The sequence below is a fragment of the Chlorella variabilis genome (genome assembly GCF_000147415.1).
Source record: "Chlorella variabilis unplaced genomic scaffold CHLNCscaffold_4, whole genome shotgun sequence".
NCBI classification, from domain to species: Eukaryota; Viridiplantae; Chlorophyta; class Trebouxiophyceae; order Chlorellales; family Chlorellaceae; genus Chlorella; species Chlorella variabilis.
In genome coordinates, this window is record NW_005435084.1 from 1,852,530 (window position 1) to 1,863,025 (window position 10,496).

Genomic DNA, 10,496 nt, shown 5'->3' on the forward strand with positions numbered 1-10,496 from the left:
GTCATCCACTGCGAGATTGTGCGGCAGGCGGCACGCGTGGTGGCCATGGACCGAGAGCGCCTGCGCAGGTGGGCCCGCCGCCGCCGCCGCCGCCAGCCTGGGCTGCACCCCACCGCCGCCAGCCTGCTCTTGCAACCATGCCGTTTGAACATGCTGCCAGTTGCGTCGGGTGGCTGTGTTGTCACACAAGGGAGCGGCGCGGCCACAAGGGTGTGCCGACTCCCCATCCCGCTCTCCCTGGCTGGCCGTCCTGGCGCGCGCTGCAGCGGCGACCGCGCCTGCGTGCGCTTCCGCTTCCTCCAGCGCCCGGAGTACCTCACGCCCGGCACCCGCTTTGTGTTCAGGTGTGGGGCCGCGCCAACCAGCAAGGCCCAAGGGGCTGAGGCGGGGCGCAGCAGCGGTGGCTGCAGGCGGGCCAGCAGGAATGCCTGAGCAGTCGCAGGGAGCCGCAGGGCCGTCCAGCACGCACACCGGCCGGCAGCCCCCGACACCTGCCCCGCCCCTGGCTGCGCTGCAGGGAGGGGCGCACCAAGGGCATCGGCATGGTGGTTGGCACAGAGATGAGCCCCACCGCCATAGCGGCCCACTGACCACCAGCACGCGCCTGGCGCTGCCCGCCACCCGCGGGTCGAGGCTTGCCGCGGAGGCACCCCAGCCTTCTGCTTTAGACTATCTTTTCTTCGCAGAGGGCTGGGTGTCTGTGACGTGGCGCTGCCAGCGAGCCTGCTGTGCGAGCGGCTAGTGCGGGCAGTGGCGGCTTGTTGTTGATGTTTGTTGTTGTTGTATTATGCTCCTTTCGCATCCATAGCCTTGAAGGACTCTGCTCTGCACATGAAACCATTCGCCACCTGCATTTTGCAATCTGCTGTGTCTCCACCTCTTGTTATATACTGGCCTGCCTGCACAGCTTCCTGTTGCGTGTAACTACCACCAGGCGCAACACTGACCTGCCTGCCGCCACCGTGGTTGCTGCCATCCCTTGTGCTGCTCTAGCATATAGCATGGATGGATGCGCGGTTACATTGAGAGGCTGGGGTGGGGGGAGCAGCAGATCGTAAAAGATGAATGAAGGAACAGGCATCTGTGGACTTCCATAGGTATAGTATATAGTGCGAGGAGCATAGTCGGGCGATGGGTGGAGGGTTGCCCAATGGGGCTGCAAGGTGACGGTGAACGGAAGGGGCAAGGGGTATCACATGCTGGAAGCATACCATAGCATAGAAGGATTATGTAGAAGGGGAGTATGTTTGGGGGTGTCAAGAGTGTCGCGGCGCGGGTGTCTTCCCAGCCAAGCCCCGGCTCAGTGTGTGGTGGCCGCCTTGATGACCACCCGCGCTGCGGCGCCGTGGCCGCCGGTGGCCTCGTTCAGGCCCTTGGCCACAGCGGCGTTCTTGAAGGCGTTGGGGTTGTTCACCGCGCCATCCGCCTGCTGCACCATGCTCACCGTCTTCTTGTCCACGCCAAGGGCCTGGGCGGCGGGCTGCACGCAGAGGAGGGAGGCGGTGGGGCGGCAGGTGAGCGGCATTGGCAGAAGGGGAGGGGGGGTCCCGGAGTGGCTTCGGGTGCGTCTCGCGCCCAATACAGACCCACTGGGGCATAACAAGCGGGCAGGCGGGCGGCAGGGGTAGCAGCAGGACCGGCACTCACCCCCATCTTGGCGGCCATGTTCAAAGCTTTGCCAAACATGCCCATGGTTGTGTTGGAGTGGATAGTTGAGGGTTGGATAGTTGAGGAGGAGGATGGAGAGCGGATAGTGGAGAAGCGACTGGGAGGGAGTTTTTATGGCGGCCAGAACGAGCACCTACCTCTTAGCTTCCACGGGCCGGAAATGGCGCGGCAGCTGCTAAGAACCGCCCGCGAGGAACTTGGGGCCTCCTATTGGGAAGGGAGGCCTCGTGGGAGGCCGCGGGGGAGCCTCCCGCGCAGCTGCTGCCAGTGCCGCTGCCGGGCGGCGGCATGCTGCGCAAGGCACAAGGCCTTGGGCTGACCGGCTTCGGCGGGACAGCAGCTGCCACTGTCCCGGGTTCCCCATCCCCCGTCTTCTTCTCCGGCTCTGCCATGCACATGATTTCAATCGCAGTGACGTGGTCCACATGGACAACGAGGTTGGTGGGCTGAAGACACCAACAAAGGCCAACGGTTCACGGCAACAATCAGCTCCAAAAGGGAACACTGAGAAAGGCAGCAAAGCGACAGGCCGGAAAGGCAGAGAAACAATGGGTGAGATTGCAAATTCAGAAACAGGGCAGCGCCAGGGCGACACGGGGCCCAGCACGCGCCGCCGCTGCCTCCTCCGCCGCCCTCACTGCTGGGGCGGCTGCTGCGGCGAGTCGAGCGACTTGCGCAGGAAGGCGGCCTCATACTGCAGCCGCTCCCCCAGCGGCTTGCTGCTCATGCTCCAGCCCACCCCCCGCAGCAGCGCCTCCAGCTCCTTGTAGCTGGGCCGCTGCTCGCGCTGCGCCACGCACTCGCTCTGCGCACAAGACAAGAAGGGGACAAGGTCAGAGGCTGCGCAGGTGGAGGCACCCCACGGCAAGGGGCCTGGCCGAGCAGCAGCCTGGTCCTTCATTCTCCTGCCCGCCCCATGATGCAGACACCTGCCGGTCCCACCACCACAGCTGGGAGGAGCAGCGGAGCAGCGGGGTCTGACCTGGGATGGCGTGTCGGGGCGCGTGAGGTTGACCTGCCAGGGCGAGGGGTAGGAGTAGAGCAGGCGCACGTCGTCGCTGTTCATGCGCAGCTGCTTGAGGATGTAGGTCTGCAGGGGGGTGGGGCGGGGTGGCGCGCGTGCGAGCACGCCTCAGCCCTGCAGCCATCCCGGCCGCTGCAATCGGTGTTGACATCGCCCCTGCGCAAGCTGAGGACAGAGGCATCGCAGGCGGCGGCACGGCGCCACCAGCAGGCAGCACCACCAGCACGCCAGGCAGCACCGCCAGCCCGCCAGGCAGGCAGGCAGGCAGGCAGGCAGGCAGGCAGGCTTGCCTCCTGGAAGCTGGCCACCAGCTGCTCGTTGGCCTTGCGCTGCCAGGGCAGGAAGCCGAGGTCGGAGACGACGTTGCCGCCCTGCCACTGCGGGTTGATGATGAGCACCAGGCCCTGCGGGCGCGCCTCCGCCACCTTGCGCACCTCCCCCAGCGTCTCCCCCGTGGGGAACAGCACCGCGGCCAGGCTGCTGCCCTCCCACGCCGCCACCGCGTCGCCGTCCTCCACGATGCGCGCAGACAGCGGCCCCTCCAGCCCCGCCTGCTGCTTCAGCTCGCGCAGCAGCTCCTCCACCATGGGCTGCGCCGCCTGCGGCGGGCGCAGGCGGCGGTGCGGGCAGGCGGGCGTCAGCCAAGGGGCTGGCAGGCAGGCGGGCAGGCGGGCAGGCAGGCAGGCAGGCAGCGGACTGTAGCCATTCAGAAGCAAGCACAGCAGGCACGTGCACATAGTGGGCGCACCTTGAATTGCTGGCGGATGCCGCCCGGCCAGTCATCCTGCGGGGCCAGGGTGTGGAGGAGGCGTGTCCAGTGTTGCACCCAGTCTGCACCCCTGGGCCCACATCACGCCCACTGCAGCCTATGCACGGCAAGGGATTCCCACCAGGTCTGTGGCTCCGATGAGCGGCAGCAGGAGCTCCACCCGCTGCCGCCGCACGCCAGCCTGGTAGGCGCGGATGCAGGCGGCCGCGGCCTGCTGCACAGTCTCTTGGGGCCCCCTGGGGATGGTCAGCGGCGTCGGCTGCGCCGCCCCTGCAGATGCTGCCACCGTGGAGGAGGCTGACGCGAGCAGCTGCAGGCGCGCGGGGGGGCGGCGCGGCGGGGCTGCCGCCGCCGAGCGCGCCACCGCGGGCGTTGGGCGCCGCCCGGCGCTGCCACTCCGCGCGGGCAGGGCCTGCATCATGCGATTTGTGCAGGTTGCTGTGGCCATGGCTGCTTCGTGTGTGGCTGTGGGCGTGTCTGGGTGGAGGGAGCAGAGTTGGGTGGTAGTGGGTGGCACGGTGGGCAGTTCAGAGCAGAGTAAACACCTTGTGCGAACTCGGATCAACAGTGACTGAGCCTGTCATGCCCAGAAAGCCCGATGCCTGCCAGCAGGCAGGCGGCTGAGCTGGCCCTGACGTGCTGACTGGCTGGCAGGATAGAACCTCATCCTCCTGTTTGTGCAATCCAGCAGCGCCATCGCATCGAGCATAGTCGGTAGTGCCTGTCGCAGAGCACCCAGGCGCCGCAGCGCCGCTCACCCATCTCAATTCTCGCCTGCAGCGGCTGAAATGGCGGCCATGGCGCTTTCTCTGCAGCAGTGTGCCCAATTGAGCACTTCCGCACAGCAGCGCCACCTTGGGCGGGCCTGCAAGGCAGCAGCAGCACCCCGCAAGCAGTTCCTGGCGGGAGGCGCGGCCCTGGGCGTGAGCAGCACGGTGAGTGCGTGCCTGGTGTGGTCATTAATCAATCGCCTGGCCCAGGGTTTTGCAGGCGCCGCCGCCGCTGCCGCCGCCCGCCCGGCAGGCTGCACATCTGCCCACCGTGCCTCACCACCTGCCTGCCCGTTGCCTGCAGGCCGGCCGCGTGCAGGCGCCGGCGCGGCAACGACGCGCGGCGCGGCTGCAGGCGGCGCCCGTGCTGGCCGCGGCGCAGCAGGGCGACTACCGGCAGCGGCCCACCAGCGAGGTTCGTGTGCTGGTGGTGGGCGCCACGGGCTACATCGGCAAGTATGTGGTGCGGGAGCTGGTGAGGCGCGGGTACCAGGTGGTGGCCTTTGCGCGGGAGCGGTCGGGCATCGGCGGCAAGAAGACGGCGGAGGATGTGCGGCGGGAGCTGGAGGGCGCAGGTGGGGCGGGGCCACTGCTGCTGAGTTGTGCCTGGTGGGTGGTGGGTGGGTGGGTATTGGTGGGGAGGGTGCACAGGTGACAGCAGGTGGCGAGGCAGGCTGGAGGCGGTGAGTTTGGGGGCACCCGGCCAACGTGCCTGAATGTAATCAAGTGGAAGGAATCTGCCGACTGTGGAAGTCGCTGACCTGTCCCTCACTGCCCTTGCCCGCGTGCAGAGGTGCGGTTTGGCGACGTGATGAGCGTGGACTCTCTGCTGCGCGAGGGGTGCAAGGAGCACGTGGATGTGGTGGTGTCCTGCCTGGCCAGCCGCACAGGTGGGCCGCCCGGCTGCCCGGCTGGGGATGGCAGCAGGCGGCAGGCAGCAGAGGTGGCGGCGCGAGCAGCGGCTGCCGCCAGCAGCGACCCGGCCGGAGCAGGCTGAGCGCCTGGCGTGCTGTCCAGCCAAGCACACCCACGCCTTGCGTCCCACGCCGCCGCCGCCCCGCAGGTGGCATCCAGGACAGCTGGGATGTTGACTACCAGGCCAGCCTGAACGCGCTGGAGGCGGGGCGCGCGCAGGGCGCCTCCCACTTTGTGCTGCTCAGCGCCATCTGCGTGCAGAAGCCGCTGCTGGAGTTCCAGCGCGCCAAGCTGGCGTTTGAGGCCAAGCTGCAGGAGGCGGGAGACATCACCTACTCCATCGTCAGGCCCACGGCATTCTTCAAGTCGCTGGCGGGGCAGGTGGGCGGCGTGTGTGTGTGTGTGTGTGTGCGTGTGTGTGTGTGTGTGCAGGCCTGGGGAGGAGGGGCTGGGGCTGGGTGGGGTGGCAGCTGCGGGGTGGGTTCGAAGGCCAGCTGAGGATGCCGTTTGGGCACCACGGCAGGCTCGGGGGGGGCGGCGCCGAGGGGCAGCGCGGCGCATCAGCCCTGGCGTGCGGCCGCCAGGAGGGAGGGCCGCGGGCTGCCCAGCCTGCGCCTCATCCCCGGGCGCCCGCCCCGCCCCGCCGCACCCCGCCCTTGCAGGTGGACCTCGTGAAGGATGGCAAGCCGTATGTGATGTTTGGCGACGGCACGCTGGCCGCCTGCAAGCCCATCAGCGAGCAGGACCTGGCCTCCTTCATCGCAGACTGCGTGTCGCAGGTGGGCGGGGCGGGGGCGCGCTGCGGAGGCGCGGCTGGGCGGAGGAGCGCGGCTGGGGTGCATCGGCCGTGCTGGGGGGCAGGCAAGCGGGCCCAGCCACGCCCTGCTCCTCTGCCTGCTGCGCTCCCCTGCGCCCCGCCTGCAGCTGCCGCTCACTGCCCCCTGCCGCCCCCTGCCGCCTGCCGCCTGCTGCCGCCTGCCGCAGGAGGACAAGATCAACCAGGTGCTGCCCATCGGCGGCCCCGGCCGCGCCCTGACCGCCAAGGACCAGGCGGAGCTGCTGTTTGGCATCCTGGGCACCCAACCCAAGTACTTCCCTGTGCCGGTGGCGCTCATGGACGGCATCATCGCGCTCCTCGACTTCCTGGCCAGGTTCTTCCCGGGACTCAAGGTGGGCTGGGCGGGAGGCGTGGGAGCATGAAGAGATGGTGAGTGAGAGGTGGTGGCGTGGTGCGCGCCAGCCTGCGGCAGCCCCAGGCGGTGCCGCCTGCCTGCGGTCGACGCCCGCGGTCCGCTGCCCGCTGCCGCTGCAGGACGGCGCCGAGTTTGGCAAGATTGGCAGGTACTACGCGGTGGAGAGCATGCTGCTGTGGGACCCCGTGGCCGAGCGGTACGTGGCCGACCAGACGCCCTCCTACGGCACCGACACGCTTGAGGACTTCTTCCGCAAGGCGGTCACCGAGGGGCTCAAAGGCCAGGAGCTGGGGGACCAGGCGGTGTTTGGCGTCAACAAGGAGTAGGGGGGGCAGTCGAGGCCTGCCTGTTCAGTGTAATGGAATTTGACACAGGCGAAAGAAGCGCTTTACAAGTAGGAAACATGGAACACCGTGTTGGGCTCCAGCAAGGCACCAGCCCCTCTCATCCACCCAGTACCTCCTCAGGAAGGTACAATTGAACCGTCCCCACCTGGTGCCAAAGCCATGAGTGGGATCCTAAACGGCGGCGGCGCGCTCCAGGACCGCCCCCAGCTTGCAGCGCATGCACGGGGCCGACTCTCCCAGCTCGGAGAGCGGCTTGTTGCTCTTGTTGTAGCCCAGCAGGATTTGGTCCGGGCCTTCAGCCGCATTCGGCCAGCCCGGGAGATTCAAGGGGCCGGGCTCGCACGCCTGCCCGACGCGGGCGCCGCAGGAGACAGTTCTCCCGCTGCCCGCCCTCCCTTCCTCACCCAATCATTGAAACGAGCCCCCAGAAAGCGAGAATGGGCATGCACCGCCGTTGCGTTGCTGCAGCGGCCCGAACAAGTTTGCAACAGGGGCAGCTTGCAAGCGCTGCCGCCGTGGCGCCACTGATCTTTCCTTGAATTAGCACTTTGAAAATGCACAGATGTTGGACTCTCTTTGTTTCCTAGCCTTGCACTGAACGAACAACAGGCTTCTCAGTAGCACGGGGCAGGCCGGTCTCCCACACTCCCCGTACTCACACAAGTGATCGCATCGCTCGCAGCTCCACACCCCACCCGCCTTCTGCCACCCTCCCATGTCCGATTCAAGCGGCCAGGCTTCTGCCGGGGGCGCAGCGCCTCCTCCAGCCACCGCCATCGCTGCACCGCTGAACCCTGCGCTGGCGAAGGCTGCCGCCGAGTCAGCCGCTGCTATCGCCTTGGCCTGCACCCCGCAGGCGGTTCAGCAGCAGCAGGCTGCCCGCCTGGCTGCGGTGCGTCTGGAGCACGCATGTGGGACCACCCTGGCGGCACTGTGCCCTCGGGAGAAGCTGATCCCCATCCCGGGCCACGCCATCAGGGCAGCGGACGGGAGCGGCTTGCTGATGGTGCCAGCCTACCAGCGCATCACCTTCATCCCTGGCCAGACCACGGTGGACGAGAATGGCGTGACCAAGACCACCCCCAACCGCCGCATGTATTGTGAGCCCTGCCTCGCTGCCGTCGAGAGTTGCGGGGCGGCCTTGCTTGTCGCTGGTGACGCCTGGCACCTGCTGGTGGTGGGGTGGGGCGCTGTTGGTGGCGGGGACTGCAGAGCTGGTGAAGGAACCGCCAACTCTTGCCAATGTGCATGTGCGTCTGTGTTCTGAGATCGGCGTGTGCCACTGTGGCTTGCAGGGGTCGCCGCCCACCTGGCCTGCTGCTCCCTGCCTCGCACGCTTACTGCAGCCTGCACACCCTCGCCCCGCCCTGCAGCTGTGGTGGAGGGGGACCCAGTGCCGCTGAAGCCGCCCACGGCGGAGGAGTTGGCAGCCTTTGACAGGGCGGTGCAGAAGGCAAAGGCCGAGCGGGGCCAGGAGCGGGCGCAGCTCTTCGCCGAGCTGGCCAAGGACGCGGAGGAGCACGACGTGGGCATTCTTTGAGAGGGGAGTCGATCCCAGCCTGGTCAGTGTAATGAAATCTCAACAAACAAAGGAGAGGCCGAAACGCGCTGGGCGCGGCGGGCGGCCAGGTCGCCGCCCAGTGCCTGCTTGGCTCTCGCAACGCGCTGCTGGCCAGCTTCACTTCCATCGTCTTCTTCTGTCACCAGCGATCGCCATGAGCCCTCGCTACACGCCCAGGGAGGGCGGGGCGCGGTAGTGGGGGGGAGCACCGCCAATTTGATAACTCCCCTGACCGGGCAGCACCATGATGGAGCTCACGGCCAGTATTAGAGCCGCCAGCGACACCCGGGCTCGCAGGGCGGCCGGCACGGGCAACCAGTCACAAGAGGAGGCCAGCTCCTCAGCTGCTCCCGTGCAGGGCGGCAGCGCAACCAAGCCCGCATCACCGGACTTTATGTTCAGGGTGCGCGCCCCGCAGCAGCGCCCCGCCCCGGTCAGTGGCGCCGCCGCCGCCGCCAGCCTCTGCCGGCTGGCTGCCCCTGCCCTGAGGCCGGCTGCTACAGCAGCCCTTGCTTGAAAATAAGGCGCCATCGCTCATACCCACGCACGCGCCCCTTGCTGCGCCGACGCACCCGGTGCAGACCAGCCGCAGCGGGCGGCAGCTGCTGGAGCCGCGGTACAGCGACCCGCTGGATGGGGGTGACAGCTCGTCTGCGCTGGAGTGGGAGGGGGAGCCCATCCTCAACCTTGTCACCGCTGTGCTGGGGGCGGGCGTGCTGGGTGCGCCGCTGGTGCAACGCCAGCCCTTGTGCTGCAGCTGTGCTGCAGCTGCTTGGAGAAGAGGGGGAGCGGCGCCGTGCCGCCGCCTGCTGCCCTCACCCGCCGCGCCCCCCGCTGCGCTCCCCGCCCCGCCGCAGGCTTCCCCTTCTGCTTCAAGACGTGCGGGCTGGGCCTGGCGGTGGTGCTGGTGCTGGTCACTCTGGCGGCGGCGGAGCTCAGCATGCGGCTGCTGCTCATGAGCAGCCAGCTGACGGGCAAGCGGTCGTACGAGGAGCTGGCGAGGCACACGTACGGGCGGGCGGGGCAGGCCGCCGTCGACTCCTGCATCATCGCCATGAACGTGGGCTCGGTGGTGGCCTACCTCAACATACTCACAGACACCATCAGCAGCGTGGCAGGTGAGGTGGGGGGTGGGTGGGTGGTGGTGTGTGTGGGGGAGATGAGCGCTGGTGGCTGCGTGTGGCTGCGTGTGTGTGGGCTGTGTGGTTGTGGGTGAGGTGATGTTGTGTGCTGTGCTGGTGGCGGGCGCTGGCGGCCACGAGAGGGGAGCACGCGGCTGTGCTCGGCCGCCTGGCGGCGGGCCCACCCCTGCCCCCAGCCCGCGCTGCTGGGGCCGTGTGCTTGGGCCCTTGCAGAGCCGCCTGTGCTGGCCAAGCCGTGGCGGCAGCCCACCAAGCCTCCCGGCCACCCGGCCACCCAGCCCACCCTCGCCCCGCTCCCGCCCCCGCCCTCGCCCCGCAGGCACGGTGATCCCCCCCGGGGCGGAGCCGTCCCGCAACATGATGCTGGGCGTGGTGACGATGGCGGGCTGCCTGCCCGTGGCGCTGCTGGTGAAGAGCGCGCAGCTGCTGACCGCCGTCTCCTCCCTCTCAATGGTCTTCCTGCTCTTCTTCTGCGCCCTCATCGCCCTGCTGCCCTTCTCGCCCACACCAAACACAGGCGCGCGCGGCGGGGGATGGCGTGTGGTGGGCGGGCTCAGGCTGCCCTTCCTTGAGCAGCCCCCAACCCGACACAACACCCACTCCATCTCGCCACTCCTCGCCTTCCTGCCCCACCCTGCCGCTGTCCCATGCCTCACCGCCCCTCCGCCACGCGCGCTCTCCGCCGCGCAGGCCCGCTGCTGTGGTGGCGGTGGGAGGGCGTGCTGGTGGCCTTCCCCATCGTCTCCTACGGCTTCACCGCCCACCAGTACCTGTTCAACATCTACCCCGCCGCCCAGCGCCCCTCCATGCGCAAGATGACGGCGGCGGTGCAGCGAGGCATGCTGCTGTCGGCAGCCATCTATGTGGCCGTCGGCGCCTGCGGCTACTCCGCCTTTGGGGCCAGGTGTGTGTGTGCGGGGGTTCGCGGTGCGGAGGCAGTGCTGCCCGAGGGTGGTGGGGATCTGGGGAGGGAGGCTGGCAGGTGCGCCCCCGCCTGCTGCTGGCCGCTGCAGGTGCGTGGGCAGGGCGCATGCCATGCACCCCGGCATGCACATGCCCACCACACAGCCTCCCTGGCCCCGGCCTAGGGCATTCCCGTGCTACAAG

At 68.4% G+C, this 10,496-nt stretch overlaps 3 protein-coding genes across 3 annotated transcripts in view; all 3 read left to right on the plus strand.

The window, feature by feature from the left end:
* CHLNCDRAFT_57128 (hypothetical protein) overlaps positions 1–938 on the plus strand; it is a gene marked incomplete at its 5' end in the record, with an annotated part of 4,931 nt that extends 3,993 nt beyond the window's left edge. Inside the window, 3 exons of the mRNA XM_005850106.1 lie at positions 16–68; positions 267–344; positions 518–938. Of these exons, the coding sequence (XP_005850168.1) occupies positions 16–68; positions 267–344; positions 518–590 (204 nt within the window). The 3' untranslated portion in view covers positions 591–938. The remainder of the gene's footprint in view (positions 1–15; positions 69–266; positions 345–517) is intronic.
* Positions 939–2,093: 1,155 nt separating this feature from the next.
* Positions 2,094–6,709, plus strand: CHLNCDRAFT_56043 (hypothetical protein; the record flags this gene model as incomplete). The annotated part of the gene is made up of 7 exons (XM_005850107.1): positions 2,094–2,105; positions 4,617–4,806; positions 5,023–5,121; positions 5,295–5,527; positions 5,809–5,925; positions 6,131–6,316; positions 6,459–6,709. 7 exons carry the CDS (start codon positions 2,094–2,096, stop codon positions 6,663–6,665), a joined length of 1,044 nt encoding a protein of 347 aa, XP_005850169.1. The 3' UTR covers positions 6,666–6,709.
* A 692-nt stretch (positions 6,710–7,401) lies between these two features.
* Positions 7,402–10,496, plus strand: part of CHLNCDRAFT_142340 (hypothetical protein) — a gene marked incomplete at both ends in the record, with an annotated part of 4,339 nt that continues 1,244 nt past the window's right edge. The window contains 7 exons of the mRNA XM_005850108.1: positions 7,402–7,786; positions 8,060–8,211; positions 8,606–8,680; positions 8,829–8,967; positions 9,105–9,365; positions 9,709–9,927; positions 10,080–10,297. Of these exons, the coding sequence (XP_005850170.1) occupies positions 7,402–7,786; positions 8,060–8,211; positions 8,606–8,680; positions 8,829–8,967; positions 9,105–9,365; positions 9,709–9,927; positions 10,080–10,297 (1,449 nt within the window). The remainder of the gene's footprint in view (positions 7,787–8,059; positions 8,212–8,605; positions 8,681–8,828; positions 8,968–9,104; positions 9,366–9,708; positions 9,928–10,079; positions 10,298–10,496) is intronic.